The sequence below is a fragment of the Triturus cristatus genome, chromosome 5_2 (assembly GCF_964204655.1).
Source record: "Triturus cristatus chromosome 5_2, aTriCri1.1, whole genome shotgun sequence".
NCBI classification, from domain to species: domain Eukaryota; kingdom Metazoa; phylum Chordata; class Amphibia; order Caudata; family Salamandridae; genus Triturus; species Triturus cristatus.
In genome coordinates, this window is record NC_140588.1 from 103,513,190 (window position 1) to 103,531,540 (window position 18,351).

The 18,351-nt window shown below is 43.6% G+C and overlaps 1 protein-coding gene across 3 annotated transcripts in view; it reads right to left on the minus strand.

Annotated features, from left to right (window-relative positions):
• Positions 1 to 909: 909 nt before the first annotated feature.
• PIGN (phosphatidylinositol glycan anchor biosynthesis class N) overlaps positions 910 to 18,351 on the minus strand; it is an 862,819-nt gene continuing 845,377 nt past the window's right edge. For all 3 annotated transcript variants that reach the window (XM_085606885.1, XM_085606886.1, XM_085606884.1), the window contains 2 exons: positions 5,175 to 5,227; positions 910 to 1,863 (listed from right to left, as the gene is read on the minus strand). In XM_085606885.1, the coding sequence (XP_085463011.1) occupies positions 1,740 to 1,863; positions 5,175 to 5,227 (177 nt within the window). In that variant the 3' untranslated portion in view covers positions 910 to 1,739. The remainder of the gene's footprint in view (positions 1,864 to 5,174; positions 5,228 to 18,351) is intronic.

The window sequence follows — 18,351 nt, forward strand, 5'->3', positions numbered from 1 at the left end:
TATTAGGCTAGTTTGCTTAAAGGTTCTTAAAGATAACAGGATGAAAACCCTCACCCACCTAAAGGGTGGCATGCTTCATCACGGAGCTCCTCCTCGCATTGGGCCGCAATGTGGGCTACAACACTGAGAAACAAGAGAGAGCTCCTGAGGTGTTAAATAATGGGTGCCCTAATGAGGTTACCGGATTGGGTGTTATTTGATCAAAACAGAGGCGATATGGCTGTATGAACTAAAACTACCTATTGGTAGTTGTAAACTTTTATTCTTGTTCCCAGTGTGTCGGGTTTAAAATAAAGGGGAATATTTTGCCCCAATGAAAAGGCCAACGTGTTTTGGCCCTTATAGTTGGTCTAGAAGGAAAGTGCATCAGGCTTTCTTCAGGACTGGACCCTCTCTGCGTAGTGTTCATTACATATAATGAGAAAAAAAGAGAACAGACATACTACATATACAAAACCACTGGATTGCTCAAGTAGGATAGAAGTGTTCCATCTCGTAGGACCTAAAAAGGGGAGAAAAAGTAGACAGAGGCATGGAATAATAATATGGCTCCTAGTCATCGTGTGGTCCTCCATACTAGGCTAGGACCACTACACACCAGCACGTGAAACATTGAATAGAAAACACCTCATATAAGCGACTAGCTACCAAATAAAATGTACATAAAATATCTTACCCTTTATTTGGGTAATTATTGACTCAAACACTTGCAAATCAGAAGCTATAAGGGACCTAGAGTTCAGCACCGCCTGGGTACAGGAGTACCTAGACGTTTGTTGCCTATGAGAAGGAGTGTGCACGAATGACTATGTCTGTCAGTCTGAGTGTGTACGAAAGCCTGTACCTGTTTAGCTCTGTCTGCACATGTTCCTTTGTGGCGGTGCGCGCATGCAATGCACAAATACCAAATTTTGATTTGTCAATGAGTTTATTCTCCTGTTTGAGTGATCCTTGCAGTTTATGCTGCAGTGAGAAAACCTATATGTGCTCTCAGCAGAGCAACCCTATTTAACATCTTCTAGAAAGAAGCTAAGACGGGTAAAATAGTACAAGCATCCAGGCTAGTGGAAATTAAAGTACCTGAAAACGTGAAAACGCCAGTATTCCGCTTCTCTTTTTCTGCTTACATAAATTAAACTTTACATTTTTCAGCCTCCTTCTGAGAAGAAAGACTCCATTCGTTGCCAGGAGTGTACACTTTTTCAAGTATTTCATTTATACACAATGTGCTGAGTGCATATGAGGTAGGGACACACTGGCGGAACACAATGCCCCGCTAATCAGACGCTTATCAGTAAAGGGCTACATCGGAATAAGGAAGAAAGCCAGCAGTCGACTCTTGTAAATTAAAAAACGCATTCAAGAGATGAGTCGCAGTAACAAAATACAAACAACGGAGATAATGAATGCTCGTGGAGTTTTTTCCGTGGTGGCTTCCGATGTCGTGCCCTTAAAAATAAAACCAAATACAAAGAAAGTGAATGCACTCTGAGTCCTGTTCCACCCGACTTCCGAACGAATTTACAGAGGCACGGGAAGCGCGAGCTTCACAGAATATTCTAGAAAGTCCATCCGAAAACACCTGCTTCCCATGGTACTGGCTTGGCATCGAAACTAGACAGCGTGGCGAGGCACGAAAAATACTGCGACATACATCATTTCTGAAAAAAAAGTGTTTTGGCGTGTGATGTACAAAAGTGTTGTGGCGTGGTGTTGTACGCGTAGAATCTCCAGTGAGGTCATGTGCGATGGTGTTTCTGTTTACTCCAAAGTCTGACCTTCTTTGACGTCAGCACTTGGGCCAGTCCACTCAACAGCATCAGGAACATGGTCATTGACATTACTATGATGTAGTGGCTGATGCTGCAACGAGAGAGAGCAAACACTATTACTTCTGCGGTACCACATAGAACACGTCAACAACTTCATCATGAGGAGGACATTGTGCATAACCCATCGAGTGATTAAACATACGATATGTAACATGTACTTCCCAGCTCCCGTAACAGTGGTGAATTGGATGATATGTTACACAGATCACTGGGACTGGGCACACCAGTATAATTTCACATTTGCATGTATAAAACATGGAAATCATGTGTCTAAATATTTTAGCTTGACATTACTTATACAGTGAGAGATGTTCTCCGCATGCAGGCGTGGAGCATAGATTTGACAAATATTGATGTTGTGTGACATGAGAAATGCTATCCTCATACAATTCTTCGTCTGCACTGCAATGTCTAATTCCCTGAGGCAAGAATATTTGTGTCAGCACAATTTATTGATTATGATGTATCGTTGGAATCCCGAGCGCGTCATATATTATATTAACACCATATTTATAAGACAGAAGCAGCAATAAAAAGGCTAAATAAATGGGCACCTGGTAAGGAAAGAAAGAAACCGCATTTGTGGGGTGCGTCTGGTAGGGTGCATGTATGAATGAAGGGTGGGTGCAGCGCAGATGCACTAAGTGGGCACACGGAGCAAGAATGAGTGAAAAGTCAAAACAGAATGGACAAGAAGTACTTGAGGGTGAAATTAGGGAAACGGTTGAGAGAGGCGTGGAAGTCAGGGCAGGAAGCTTTTCACATTGAAAGCGAGTATGGCATGAACTTGAGCCATAAAGTAGACATAGAATGAGGACATTGCCATAATTATGACATTACCACATTTGACAGTGGGTGACCAGGTTTCTAAACTGGGCGGGTCAACTGTTCTTACGCAAGAGGATGGTTGGATTGCGGTGAAAACACAAGGGAGAATAACGAATAATAAGTCAGATCTAAAGTGGGCCTGGGCAAAATTTAAATTGAGTGGCTTAATTCACGTAATTTCAGAAATTCATGTTAACCTTGTTCCGTGAAATTCTGCCATTACACCACTTTGTGTGATTATGTGGCATTTGTAGTAAAAATGTACTGCCAATTCACAAGAGCTACAGAACGTGAGCGACTGTTGTTTGCAATGCTTAGTTTAAATGTGTCTTCATTCCCTAAACTGATGCAACGATTTATTTTGTGCTAAAATATAGCGCAAATTGAGTCTTTTGCATTTCTCGTAATTATGATTAATTTTGCCAAAATGTCATTAAATTACGCTAAAGAAAATCACATAAATTTAACAGCCTTCAAACCTAAAGATGAAGTAAAAAGTGGCCCAGTGCATTCCACACTGGCTAACCTGTTCACTAGGAACATGACACTGCCAACCCCCATCCATTGGACTGTTGCCTGTGCGTCACCTTGAGCGGAGCTGAGAAGGGCAAGCAGCACCCACCATATGCAACAAACTCTTTAATCAGAGGGACTAGGTAGAACTGAGGTGAGAGGTACGTCGGTCAAAACACCAAATTGTTTATGGGGGTCATTTACGTTTTTGTGGGTGGTTTGTCAGTCCATCAGGTTGGCAAATGGCCTTGCCTCTGCCTCTTGAGCATAGACTGACTACTGGATTTAGAGATTCCCGCCTCCATGTATGCTAAAAATGTATCTGTGGTATGAAAGTAATACTTATGACACAACGGAAGGGCAGGTGGGCCCCCTCTCGCTGAATCAAAGAGCCCCCTTTGAAGTGTACTGAAGGGCCCGGCTCTCCCTTCCTCCAGTGTGTCCCAACTAGTTTACAGGAATGCAGCAGTCCACAAATCTGTCTCGGGGTTTCCTCGACCTCCTCTCTTCTTGTTCCTCCATACAGTCGTACGTCTCCCAAAATGAAATCCCAGAATCTTCAACCATTGTACCATTTACAGGCACACATACACCCAGCACATGCACCACAAAGCACTACATCTACTGTGTACTGTACCATTCACAGGAACACATACACCCAGTACATGTATATAGTAGACACAACCTACACACAAAACCAATGTAGGCCAAGGGTGAGTTAAGCAGTGGAACTTCAAATAAGTAAGCCTGCAGTCCTCACTCCAATGACACAAGGTATACTGCGATCACCACGCTCATGCTGCTTAACTCCTGGAAAAGGAAGTAGCCTTTCACCACTATGAGGGTAGCACCTTGGGCACCCATTCAAGTCCAAAAAGACCACAATTCGTGAGTAGTCACCATGCGATCCACTATGGATGGATGTAGAGTGGAGGTGTTGCCAGATGTGGCACTACTAGGCTATGTTAGATGTATTCCACATGGTGTTCAACGTTTTATGGTGCATATGCTGTCACTAGCCAAGCGCAGAGTTGCCATACATCGGTTCAGACATGCTGCACCTATAAGAGAGGATTGGCTGAAGGATTTGTCTACATGCAATGATCAATCAGAGGCATACGCTATGCTACATCCTCCAACTTCTAGACCCAAGGACATTTGGGGACCACTCAGGACATATCTGACATCAGCGACTGTACCCAGCCCATACTTACAGACAGAAAGCGGACCCACAAAAGATGGGAACCCTTCTGGCCATGTACAGAAGGACAAGACTGGCCTAGAGGAACTCTGCGGAGAGACCTCTCCTGACCTCACTTTGACAGATGTAGACTAGTATAATTGAACACATTTTGCTGAATGATATTGCTCGATTTATAGCAAGAGAACACATCATGCTGGACTAGACTACGTTATGTATTTCTGTAAGCAGATTTGTAATAGTGTACCATGTGAGGGGATCGAAACGTTGTGCACTGTAATTACTAAATAGAGCCAACGACATGACCGTATGATGTATTGGCACTGTTTGTGTTATAAATAGTAAACAACAAAAAACAAATGGGTGTGCACAATACACACACACATGCACAATACACAGACACACACACACACACACACAGATATATACATATATATCTATATATATCTATATCTTGTATATATATATATATATCTAAAGCTCTATCTATCGATCTGTCTATCTATCTGTCTATCTATCTGTCTGTCTGTCTATCTATCTATCTATCTATCTATCTATCTATCTATCTATCTATCTATCTATCTATCTATCTATCTATCTATCTATCTATCTATCTCTCACTCTCTCTCTCTCTTGATAAAAAGAAAGGCCTCTGCTGAACAGAACATTCTTCAAATCAGATGTACCTTTTGTACCGACCTCTGATGTTTGCAACAATGTCAAAGGTACTCGTGCACATATCTAACAAGTTTGATAACATCTTTAATAAGCAAGTCCTGACGACAGATGATGCACTGTACCTTGTTCCAATGTCTAACCAGCTGCCATAATCTTTAACCAGAAAGAAGAAATGCTGTAAAAAAACAGAGTTGGTCAATTAACAAACCCTGCATCAGACATACATATAACCTGACACTAAAACACACTTTGACTTTGGTTTTAGGCAGCTTTCCAAAAGTTCAAGAGTAATCGAGGAAGGATGATGAGAGAATGAACTGCAACTGATAAAATGTCCGCTGTTTCTCAGAACATTTCTCAAGGGTAAAGAAATAAAAACTGTTGTGGAATCAGGATAACATTAGATGCAAAATGATTTACTTAAAATGACAAGAAAGAAGCCGAGTCAGCTGCTGGATGGAGGTAACAGCTGAGCCATGAAAAACGCTGAATACCTTTGAGACCTCATGTGATGATGAATGTTTTCTGAAGAGACGTTGTCGTTCTAGCTCTGAGACCAAATGTCCAAAAATGTAAAGCATTCTTAAACGATAACGAGCTCAAACTTTCAACCAATAATGTTGTAATTACCATAGTCATTCTTTACAGCTAGCTATGTAAACAATGGCATTTACAGCCATGTGTTTGAGTCACCCAAGCACTATATTCGTTTTTATTATTATTTACTCTAAAAGGCGTAGAGTCAAGGAACATGGATTAGGCTGGAAATCATTTATAAAAAACACATTTTGACAAGAACATTCCATAAACGGCTTCATAGGGGAGTTGCAAAGACCATTCAAGAAGATTTATTGGTAAACATATGGAAGTCAAATTTACATGCCCTCGTCTCAACGAAGCCCCTGTTGCACAATAAGGCAAGCCCAAAGCCACTGATGGAGGGGTTCACTCCCCTTTCTTGTGTATTGGCATGAAGTGCAGTCACGTGATGGAAAAGCAGAAACTCGCCCGCCACCTGCCCAGAGCCTTCACAGACCACGTTAATTGGTGGCATATCAGATCTGCCGATCCCTTATCCAGTGGCTGCCAGCGGGGAATAAAGTTGTTGGGGTGAATATTTAACCCACTGACAGGCACTGATTAAAAAACATAAAAGCAGTGTCATTAGACTCAACACCAAAGCGATCAATCATGGTCGATTTTAAACAGTGTTTATAACGGGTCACGATTGAGAACTCTGAAGTTGAGGCTGAAGGCACTGAGATTGTCTCACAGTGCCTGTCAGTGAGTTGAATCAACTTAAAATATAAAGATTTATTTATTCACTACCTCATGAACTGTGCTCCTCTTCATCTCAGCAGTCGGTGGCTCGAGCACAGCCTCGCAGAGCCTCAGCCAACTCCCCTCTACCAATCCAGACACTGTTCTCATGCTGCTCAGGCAGCACTGAGAGAAGCACCAGGATTGGCTGGTGCGCGCTGGTTCGACGCTCCTTCAGGCACTTCTTGGGTTGCAGTGTTTAAAGTGTGCATGTCAGGCTGGCGATTGCCGACCAAAGTGACACGCGCACTTTAAAGTGAACTGCACTGTTCCTCCCTGCTGTTGACCCCGCCCTCAGATTCGGCTGCTGTCAGCATGAAAAATAAAATAGTAATTAATTTTTTTAATTTTATTTTTTAAGTTTCCTGCACTCGCAGAGGAGGGGCAACGCTCCTCCGTTCTCGTGGAGGCACCGCCGCTGCTCTTATCTTCAAGGCTGCAGGAAAGCAGCGGAAGGTGGGTCATACACTTGCCACAGAGAACTTCCCTACCTCCAGCACATGAGTACAGGATATCCGGAAGAGGCAAACCTCTATCCTGATTGGTAACGGCAATACGGAACCCCCAAGCACAGGGACTGCTCTAATAAACAGAAGGGCAAAGGGCATGCATGCCAATAGTCCCTATTCAAGCGTGAAACTCCCGATTTTTAAAGCAAAAAATAGCTTTATTTAGGGTGTCTCCCGTCTGAAATTGCCTCTCCTTCAGTAGAAGTAAATGGGCGGAAATTCGTTCGCCTGATTTTTTTTTTCTAAATCTTCCACTTCCCTCCTCTAAAACGTTGGCGTGTATGAAAGGGGCAGAAAGGCAGAATCCCAGATATCATTTAAATGTAAGAGGGTAAAGGGTGGGAATGCTTTTGAAGTTGAGCAACCATGGCAGTTTTTAGTGAACAAGGGAAGGAGAGAGGCAAGCCACGAGGGAGTGGCGAATACTGAGATGGCATGACATATGGTACATTTCCCTTAGAGTATGTGGTGCTGAAATCATCTGAGAGATCATGCAGGCCAAACCTATCTGCCTCAATGATGTTGTTTACTTCGAGTTAACATTTTTTAGATTATGAACCTGTGCCAAGCTGGTGGATATTTGACAGGTAATGGTTTGCAAAATGAGAAGTCAGCTTTATACCTTGTATTGAACCTGCACTATTGTGAGTCAGCCTGGGGATTATGCACTTTAATCCCACTTTATTCTCCCTCAGCAGCTAATGTAAAGAACGAGAGCAATCCACTTCCCATGGTAATTTAACGAACAGCCAATCATAGTCCATTAATCTTTCTGTAACATCTCCCTCTTCCTTCTTTGCTCCAGCAGAAGATAAGAACTCCTCTCCTCTTGTGGCGTGGATGCTCACTTCTGGTGTCTTTTTTTGGTCCTTCTAGATTGGCTCGATTATTACAGAGGCACTGTGGCACACTGATATTGTTTCCCCCACAGGGTAGCGAGCAGTCGGATCCATGCATCGCATGTGGTGCAGAATGGCCACTGGCTGCCATGGGAAGCCAGAGAGCTCCTGTGCTGCTATACCGTCCAAAGGGCTTCTCTCCAGGCGCACTACAGAGGTTCTTCCACTTTAGGCTTCAGTGGAGCCAATCGGACAGTATTAGGAGTGATGTGGATGGATGGAAAATCCTGTCTAGGCACGGAGTACTATGCCCTGGGTGGGGGGGATGGGGGGGGGAGGGTGTATGTAAATTTCCATAGTGAGATTCTATTTTGTTTAAAAAGGCACAACACAGGGGTTAAGAATCCGAAATATTGCAGGGTGTGAGTGCCCCTCTCCCCTCCTGCACACCACTCCTGGGGCAGGATTAGAGTATTACTTATATACATATAGCATAAATGTGTATCACGCTAGTTAGTGGTTCCAGCTCCTCAGGTGCAGTCAAGTAGGCCCCGGGTAACACTTGTAAGCACTTGGATAATGCTGCGATTAGCCTAATGTACAGCATTTAGGGTAATACAGGAGTCTTTGAAGCAGGAGTACATCTCTTGGAATGAGAACTTCTCAGATTCCTGAATTCAAAAGGTGGTGAACACTGCGCTAGAGCCTATTGCAGTTACTGCAGATGGGCCAGGCCACTCTGAAACACTTCCTGTTGAGGGAAAACGTGTTCCCATACAGGAAACCTCTGAATCCCGTAATGCTTAGGGCAATATTTCTACCAAGGTTAAAGTCAAAAGGAAGAAGAAGATGTTCACTAGGCATGTGGCATCTTTCGATAGGCTGAGGAAGGCTTTTATGACATTGGCAAAGAGCATGCACAAATTCCCCATACTCTTCTGACTTTTCCTGCTGATTGCTTACAGACGTTTCACTGCTCGCAGACCATGGAGACCTAGCTCTGACCATAAATGCAACAAGCCAGATGACCATGCGACCAGCAGAATATTAATAATCCCTGAGGTATGCAAAGCCTGGAGGATATATTTCATCCTTGTTAATCTGAATGGATCCCTGCAGAAAAAGTGGCCCAGTATGTAATCAACCCTCTGAGGAAGGGCCCTGACAAGGCATTCAGAGGATGCTTTAAGTCAGAATGCCCCTGACCGAAACTGGATGGCAAGGTGGTTGTAACACTTGATATCAACGGCTAGCTAGGCATTTGTTTGGCAACATTTATCAAAGTCCTGAAGAAGAGCATTGACGGATTCTGATGTGCTTGTCCAAACCAGCTGCTGGACATCTTTTGCCTGTTAATTAAGGTCTTCGATATAGCGAAGGAGGCAAAGGAGTCTGGTGGGCTAATTTCCCCAACAACACTCCCAGATGGGGCCACAGGGCTATGGGTAATGCAAATTGTGTGATCTCCACAGAAAGCCATGGATCCCTCCTGTTTAAAGTGGACCCAAAGCTGGGGGGTATACCCAATTCTGTAGAAGGCCCAGAAGCCCAGCAGAGTTTGTTTGAGGAGCCTTTCATCAAAGGGTTAAGGGATAAACATCTCCACATTTATGTCCCTGGAAAAAGTTCCAGACTTTAATCAATAGGATTACCTGGTGGAGGATTTTTGGAGGGGCAAAGGGAGACTAAGGGTGCTCAACTGGCCGAATTCACAATCAAGGTCCTCAGAGAAGGAATCTGTCAAGAAGAGACCAATGTTATGGATGTTCTATTACGTTATGAAAATGTATACAGCGCAGAGCGACTCACTAGATTGTCCCGGTGCTAGAGATGTACGGCCCTAGCTTATGAACCTATACAAATTGTGCGAAAAGCCAGGTTTTCAGTTTCTTTTTGAAGACGGGGAGGTCACATATTAGGTGCAGATCCCTCGGGAGCTTGTTCCAGTTGAACGGCCCCAGATAAGAAAAGGATCTGCCGCCAGTTTTAAGCCGGCAGATAGAAGGGACTTTTGCCAGATGTGCCGAAGAGGAGTACAAGGTGCGAGCGGGGATGTAGTCCTGAATCCTCTCGCTTAGATATCCTGCTCCTGAACCATACTAATGCAAAAAGAACAATTGATGGACAGGATGCAGAACAATGTCATAAATTCACCCCAGTACAGAGAGCTGGGCATAAATCCATCGTTTTTTTACTCACCATGCCATTCCAGTTTGAACCCAGCCATATGCAAATCAGTCTTGACCCTGTGCCCAATGGGAACAGTCTAGCTCGAACTGCCAGGCCAGGGGTGACGAAGTGAGCTAAAGAACGATGATGGATTCAACCCAGATCTGTGACTGGGGGTGAGTGTCTGAAAAGTTTCGGCACTCCATCCATCATCTCCTTGTGTTTGCTTTGTTCGCCCTAAGTTGGCAGGGTATGCCCAGACGTGGGTTCCTTGCTCACTTTGTCCCCTGATTCAAGCTAGCCTGGCTGATGAGGGCTGTTAGCCCGAAACCGGTCCCAGGATGCTTGTTTCCGGTCCAGGGAAGACATGGCTTAGCAGTTTGGGCTAGACTGTTCCTATGAGGCACAGGGTCAAGACTGATTTGCAAATAGCTGTGTCTGAACTGGGGTGGCGAAGTGAGCTAAAGAACGATGATGGATTCAACCCAGATCTGTGACTGCGGGTGAGTGTCTTAAAAGTTTCGGCACTCCGTCCATCATCTCCTTGTGTATGCCCTGAACCATACTAGGCTTTATACATTAAAACCATGGCCTTGAATTGTAAAAAGAGCATGATCTCGGTCTTGTTCGGGTTGCATTTTAGTTGGTGCAAAGCCAACCACTGAAACACCTTGGAGATGCAGTTTGTGATGGACTCACCATCTAGCTCCTCTCCCTCTCCACAGGAGAAGAGAAGTTGTGTGTCATATGCATATAAGATTACTTTTGCGCCCATCAATTCTGTCAGTGCTGCCAGAGGCGCAAGATATACAATAAATAGAGTAGGACTCAACGCTGATCCCTGAGGAACACGCACCGTCAGTGTCTGAGCTTCAGACGAGAAAGGAGGCCTCCAGATTTCTTGGTATCTGTTATCCAAAAAAGAGGAAAGCCATTTAAAGAGCAATGTTCCTAATCCCCATTGCCTGAAAACGGTCGAGCAGCCTTTGATGAGGAACAGTATCAAAGGCCGCGGATAGATTGAGCATAGTCAGGGAAGCCTTGTCAAGAGTGCCTCTAACATATTCCACTACTTCCAGGAGTGCTGTTTCTGTAGTGAAGTGTGGCCGCAAGCCTGATTGACTAGAGTATAAAAAATTGTTCTCCTCAAGGATTGAGACAATTGTCTATTAACTGATGTTTTCAGTATTTTGGAAAAAGCGGGGAGGCGGAAGATAGGTATGTAACTTACTGGCTGTATCGGGTCAGCTGTGGGTTTCTTTAACAGGGAGATTGAACATTTGCCCTTTTCCAGTGTGCTGGGACCTTGCCAGATGTTAGTGAGGTATTTAGTATTTTATTTACTATAGGATTGATGACCTAAGCAGCCTTAGACAGTGTATCTACAGAGCATGGGTCAGATGGGGAGCCCAATTTCAGGCTCTTGATAGCCGACAAAGACATCTCTATGGATATAGGGCCCAAACTGGCCAACGTGGGGCTTCCCATTGAAGAGATAGGAGTTTCTGTAAAATCAAATTAGATTGAAGCATTGTACATTTTTAAGGAGATCAGCCTGAAAAGCAGTGATCTTCTCATAGAAAAAATAAATCCAGTTCCTTGCACCTCTGAGCTGACAGTTAACAGTCTGTTGAGATAACATGAGGTCTAAGAAATTATTTTACAATTTTAAAGATCTCCTTAGTTTTATTACCGGTCTCATCGATCTTCCTTCCCAAAAAGGCCTTTTTTGCTAGAAACACCTTAGTGTGATAGTTCTTTAGTGCTAACTCGTACGTCGCTTTATCCTCTAGCTTGAAGTTATTAGATAAGATCAGAAGTGGTTTTGAGGGCTCTTCCCATCCCGTGGCTCTGGAAGAGGCCGCAGAACCAGGGGTCTCATAGTGCAAGATTTTGTGGAATAACATGCCGGAATGGGTGTTTCAGAACTGGTTCTTTCATGTTTTTATATGGTATTTCACCCGGGGATATTGACTGCCATCAGCAGTTAAGACTCCAGATGAAATACTTCCAATTTGAAAAGATGCCACATATTTTGTAGTCAAGATTTGACCAGCAACTCCACATGCTAGCCACTCTGGGATTAGTACAGGATTCATATTGACGACCAAAGACAGTGTAGGACTCTTAGAAGAGTAGTTATAATTAAATAGGTTAATACCGGAAGAGTAAATTGATAAAAGGAGCCAGGCGAGTGATGCTATAGACTCTTTCAAAAATGTTATTTTTAAAATATCAAATGTTGGCTGGGTTTGCTTAAGTGTATGCAGAAGTGCCACCCAAGCAGACACCAGATTAAATCTATTCATCAAGTGCTGTGGTTTTAGGTCTGCCTAGTGACACCTTTACACGTGTACAGGAGCTCATGTCATTATAACTACAAGCATTCACAGACAGGGGCTTTCAGTCTCCTGTTGGCAGCAATTCCTCCTTTGGGTTTGTGCCATTCCGCCCCTGCCTGAAGAAAGTATAATTCGCATTCTGGTGAAGTTAATCGCCCATACACTGCAGTGGGTGTGCTTTTGGGCTCCACACACCTAGTGTGATTTTGCATTTCAAAGTATTTTGCTCATTAATGTAACTTGTGCTACTTTTTGATTGTCTTTCTATTTTGGGTAATACAGTACAATCATATATTTTAACAAATTAAAAAAATTATAAATACGAGTTTTCCACCAACTGATTATTTAGGTAATATTAAGAACAAGGGACAACACATGCATAGATAGAAATCTAACACATCTGTTGCTATAATCCTCTCTATAGGTATCCCTTTTTAGAATTATTTGTGTTCTTTTAGTTACATGTATGCCTTAAATATAAACACACATTTGAATATTGAATATATACTCTCTGACTACCACTCTCAAATCTTGTCTTGGAGAGCCAGTATTCTGTGCAGTCCACATCGCACCGTTCAAACAGGCAGTGCTATCCCCAGAAGCCCCAGGAACCAGCTCAACGAGGGCTCCCCACATGGTCTGTCAGACATTTCCAACCAGTTCCAAACCTCCTCAGGAGAAATGAACCAATTGAGAGCGGCCCTCATTTGTGAGATGCAATTTCACTGGAAAGAGTAACATATATTTAATATTCATGGCCCATAGATTTTGTTTTGGGTTTTCAAAGGACTTTCTGAGTTTTGGGACTTTTTGCCTGCAAGCAGGGAAGACTCCAATTGTCTTGTCCTCAAAGTTTATGCCTCCAATTCTCCAGACATACTGGAGGATAAGGTCTCTATCTCTGTAACGGAGGACTTTAGCAATGATTGCCCTTTGGAAAGCACTAAGCGGAAGAATGGGGCCCAATCCCGTATGGGCCTGCTCTATAGTAAAACAGGAGGACACTCCCTCCAGTCTAAGAGGATCAAGTTTTCCAGAAAGAGCGGTGGACTCACAGATTCGATCCCCTCCAGGAATCCCTGAAAGTATGGGTCATTTTGGCGACCCCTTCCCTCCGCATACGCCATGTGAGGGCTGCGGATAGCCCTAGCTTGTTTCCAGTGTCGAAACATCAGCTTTTCGATCTGCAACTCTATTTTTTGTAGCTACGGATCGATCATTGACTTTACGGAGATCTGCACATAATAAGTTGAATTATATTGACTTTGTATCTATCTTGTTTTCAAGAGTCTTTCTGGAGTTTTAGGTGGCAAAAAATATCTCGGCTGCTGTGGGCTCAGTACCCGGTGATTGGTTTTGAAGTCCCTCCTTTCCTCCATCAGTCCCTCACTTTGTGAGATCATCACAAACTGATTTAGTTTAGTCTGCTGGGTTCCCCAAGGGCCTATCCATAAACATGACAGCCGGAGGGGTGGTAGAGCTCTTAGCACCTAAGGAAAAGCTAGTCAGATGGGAGCTAGAGTTTCATATTGAACAGGGCAGACCCCAAATCCCCATTGTGAATCCATAAAAGTATAGCCAAACCCCATCTGGTCCATTCTTCCAATTGCTCACCAGAATCAATCAAAACGGCAACCCTGAGCTAGACTTCAGTATGCCAGTCCAGAATCCTGGGGGTTTTCACAGCCGGGCACTGCAACACAACAGGCTGGGACCCCCGAATGCTACAGGGGAGTGTGTCACCTGTGCTATTCACCAATCTTGTCTCCTGCAGGTGTGTTAAAAAATCTGCACAATCTTAGGGTATGCTCCGGGTGCCCACATTCAGTCAGTGTGCACATGTCCTGAATCCTGAGCTGGGTAGTGCCCCCAAAGACCCCAATATTTATGCCGAGCTTATGGCAAATGGCAGCAGAAGATCCACACCTTTAAAGGGCCAGTTTCCCCCGTCCGCGCTATACCTCAAAGAAGCGAGGCATGGAGGCCAGTACTCTCAGTGAGGCAGGAGAACCACCATTTGGATTGGTCTCCAGACCTTCTCTTAGAAGCGTTCATTCCTTGGGTGGCCCCACAACCTCGCTAGGAGGCATGCAGCGCCACCCTCCAGTCTCAGCAGTGGGCACAGTTATCTCCGGCCTGCAATGATGGGCGAGGCGTCAGCTCCTCCGATGTGGCTCCTCTGATGTGGCTCCTCCCAGCTCAATGGGTGCTGGCCTCAGCACAAGCCACAAAGCGGGACCCGACCATGAGGGGCAGCAGGCCCCGGTCACATACAATTCACATCCTCAGGACTCGGCAACACCGGGGGCCTGTGAGCTCTGTAGCAGACACTGCCAGATCACCAGGTATGGCACAGGCTCCCACGTACAAGCAGGGAGGGACACCGCACCACCCATTCTCCAGGCTCAGCAGCTGGTGATGCTATCTCCAGCCACTGATGGTGGGCGAGGCACTGGTTCCTTCAAAGCGGCTCCTTCTCATGGTTCAGCAACACCAGGGGTGAGGAACTCTGCATCAGGCGCAACCAGTCTGCTAAGTACGACATGTCACATTCCGGTGCAGCACAAGCCTTGTTTCATATGCCAGGATGTCACCTTCAAGTAGGCCTCACTGGTATTTTATTTTATCCCTAGCTACAGCCTAAAACACAATGGTTTCTTATACAACACTATTTCTGAGGAAACCCGTCACTGTGTAACTTTCTCATACAGGAACGGGACAAGGTAAGAATATGAAGGGCCACAATCGGAGCCTCTAGCTTAGAGGGTCTTCTCAGCCATGATGTTAGACCATGACCCTTAACTCGTCAAAAGTTTTGAAAACCTAATTGTCATCTCCAAACTCAAGGCAACTTCCCCATTCCACCATCATGAACAAAAGACCTCTTCATTCATTCACTCCACCGAGGAAGAAGGAACAAACCTCCTTCAAGTTCCCACTGAACCTCTACAAGACCACTGGCTCCTCGCTGAGGTGTCTGCTGCACTTATATGGTGGTATGGTGCTGGAGTAGCGGTTATTCACAAGAACAGGTTAAGCAGCAGACATCTTCCCTCTGTCGCTACTTTTCCTTTCAAGACTATCTTTTGATATTTCTGCCCGAAAGCCTCTAATTTTAGACTGAACAACATCTACCACCAATTGCGCTGCCCCCTCCCCCCCAACATGTCAAAAACAGAACAGTCAGCAGCGAATGCACGGAATTTATTAGGGCGCGACATACAGGGCCTAATTCACAAAGATCACTTACACTTTTGAGTAAGTTTACTACTTTTCGGTATTCACAAACAAAAGTATAAGTGACTACTGAAGAAAAAATACAGTGGTAAGTCCAACACTACATACCACGGGTATTGCAACATCCTCCCATAGAAAATAATGGAGTGAGGGACTTAAAATAAAACCACATAGGAAATAATGTTAAATTAAAATAAATTATTTAAAATAGATAAAAATGTAATTGAATATAAATTAATGCTAAAGAAAACATATACAAATAGTGCATATTTTCGATTTAATGATAAAATGTGTTAACCTATTTTGAATTTAAAAAGTAATGTAACAATACATTTTATACAAAATTATTTAAATGATTATGAACTCTGCACAATTATTAATGCAGATGAAAATGTTTCATATTTTCATTAATTAATGTTTTAATGAACAAATAATTTAATAGTGCTGTAATATTTTTTAAATTTTGTTCTACAGTTCAAGTAAACATAAAAATGAATGCACACTACAATTTAACATCATTTAAAAAAATGTATTTTCACAGTTAAACACATTTCTAAAATGTTGCTATATTTTATTATTGGGAGGCTCACAGATTATCTGCATCGTAAAATCAGGAAAAATAAAAACTTTATTTTCTATGAACAGGTGTTACATAACCAGTGGTTGGCCATGTCTTTTGTTTGACTTAATATAGATTTTTATTTCTTGTAGCAACCTATATTTGGAGTTTGAGAATACCAAAAAGTAGCACGCTTACACAAATGTGTAAAATTACTCAAAAATTACCTTTGTGAATCAGACCCATAATCTTTGAGGCCACCACCTTGTTTGGTGATTTTAATCTGCCCTGTGGTGATGAGAACAATACATCTGTTAATGTGCTTTCATAGTTTATATGCAACAACAATTTGTTCCAACATTGCCAAAAACCCATGCACTGAAAAGGTTCCATTCTGGATCTGATAATTTAAAAATATACACTTCTGACCAAAAAGGACCCAATTCCAGTTGATAGGTCTGACCGCCTTCAGATTTCTTTCACATTGACCTTCCTCCATCGGAAAATGTCAAATCAACTAAAAAAAGATAAGATTTCATGATATTAAAAATAATGATATTAGTGCTCCTGCTAAAAAGGCTTATTTGAACCTTCTCTCCACTGGCTCTCAGCAATATATAGTAATGTCAGAGATTATACAATAGTTGCATGGAGGTCCCAATAGCTGAATAAGTTCAGTTCAAAAGTAAGATGAAAAGGCCAAAACCTTCTCTCTGATGGCTCTCGAAATATGTAACTGTTATAAGAAAATATGTGAGACAATTTAAGGAAAAGTGAAGACAATATCCCTTTTCCATCCAATGTGAGTAGACACATGGCTTCCAGAAGAAAGTACAAATCATTCATTTTCAAAGCTAAGTCCTCAAACATTAAATCACTTCTAAAAATCAATAAACCAAAGTCCCGGGCACACGTAAGCTAGGTAAATTACTTATTGTCACAAAAGGTCACATATATTTTCTCAATGTCTGATAATAAATGTCCACGCATTAGTTTCTTCAAGTATTTCATCTTTATGAACACAACCAGCCAACACGTGTTTCGTCACATTTGGGAAGTATCCCGTGACTTCTTCAGGGCTGTATTAGGAGCGTCGTTATCGGGTGGTGTCGCTTCGCCGGTGATAATTCCAAACCGCCTGAGATGGCGGCGGAAGATAACTGAAAAAAAATACTCAGGGTAGCGAGTTGTCAGGAAAAGCTAATCCGGAATGCCGGAGACCTAAGGTGTTTTGAAGTGGAGCCTGCCTGAGAAATCCGCTTCTATGGCCAGATCGCCAGGGTGCTGGCGATCCCAATCAGAGCGCCTGTCAAACGGAGTACGGTGAGTTCACCATGTGTATTCCTGCCACGGGTGCGCTTCGTCCATCACCACCACCTTTTGTACCGCTCAGGACGGTGACAGGCACTGGTTCACCTCTGTACCGGAAGTGGACCAGTGACTGTCACCGTCCTGAAGGCTACGAATGGCCCCTTTATCAACCACCACCTTTCCCAGCTCCACCTTTCTTCTACGGCCCTCCACAATACCAACCACAACCGTATTCCTACTGGGAGTCAGCCCCCCAAGCAGAATATTCACCAGCTCCTTTTTTAGGACAAGGCAGAGGGTCTCAAAGAGGCAAGACGAAAAGAGGGCATCAGGTGCAATGGGCACAACCACTGGAGTCAGCACGGAGTCACACGAGGAGTATGGGCCCACCGACTCTACCGAGCACCCGCAACAACCGAGTCTAGTTGTAAACTTATCAGGAACCACTTTATCCACAATCCAACTAGCAGTTTTGGAGAAAGGATTGGGTTTCGTGCCCACCCCAACATTAGACAAATTCCTACTAGGCTGTGAGCTGAATTAATTCATCAGGAAAATAAAATCGCGGGTTTTCTTCGAAAATAAAGGAACAAGTGAAATTCAGAAATGGAGCCAACCACCATGAGAACATTCCATAATAAGATGAAACAGGAACACAAAGCCATTAAAATTCTGGCCAACAATAAGGACATTACCATAAAACCGGCAGACAAGGGCGGAGGGATTGTCTTACAGAGCACAGGAGCATACTGCCAAGAATGCCTCAGACTCCTGTCGGATGAAAGAAACTACAGACGCATCAGAGAGGATCCCACAGAACGGATTAGGATCGGAATCACAAGCATGATAGAAGAAGCACTCACCCATGACTGGGTAACCAAGAAGGAAGGGGAATTTATGATCCACACCCACCCGACAGTACCCTACTTCTACACAATCCCTAAGATACATAAGTCAGTGGAGAAACCACCAGGACGACCTATTGTTTACGGGATCGGATCCATCCTGGTACC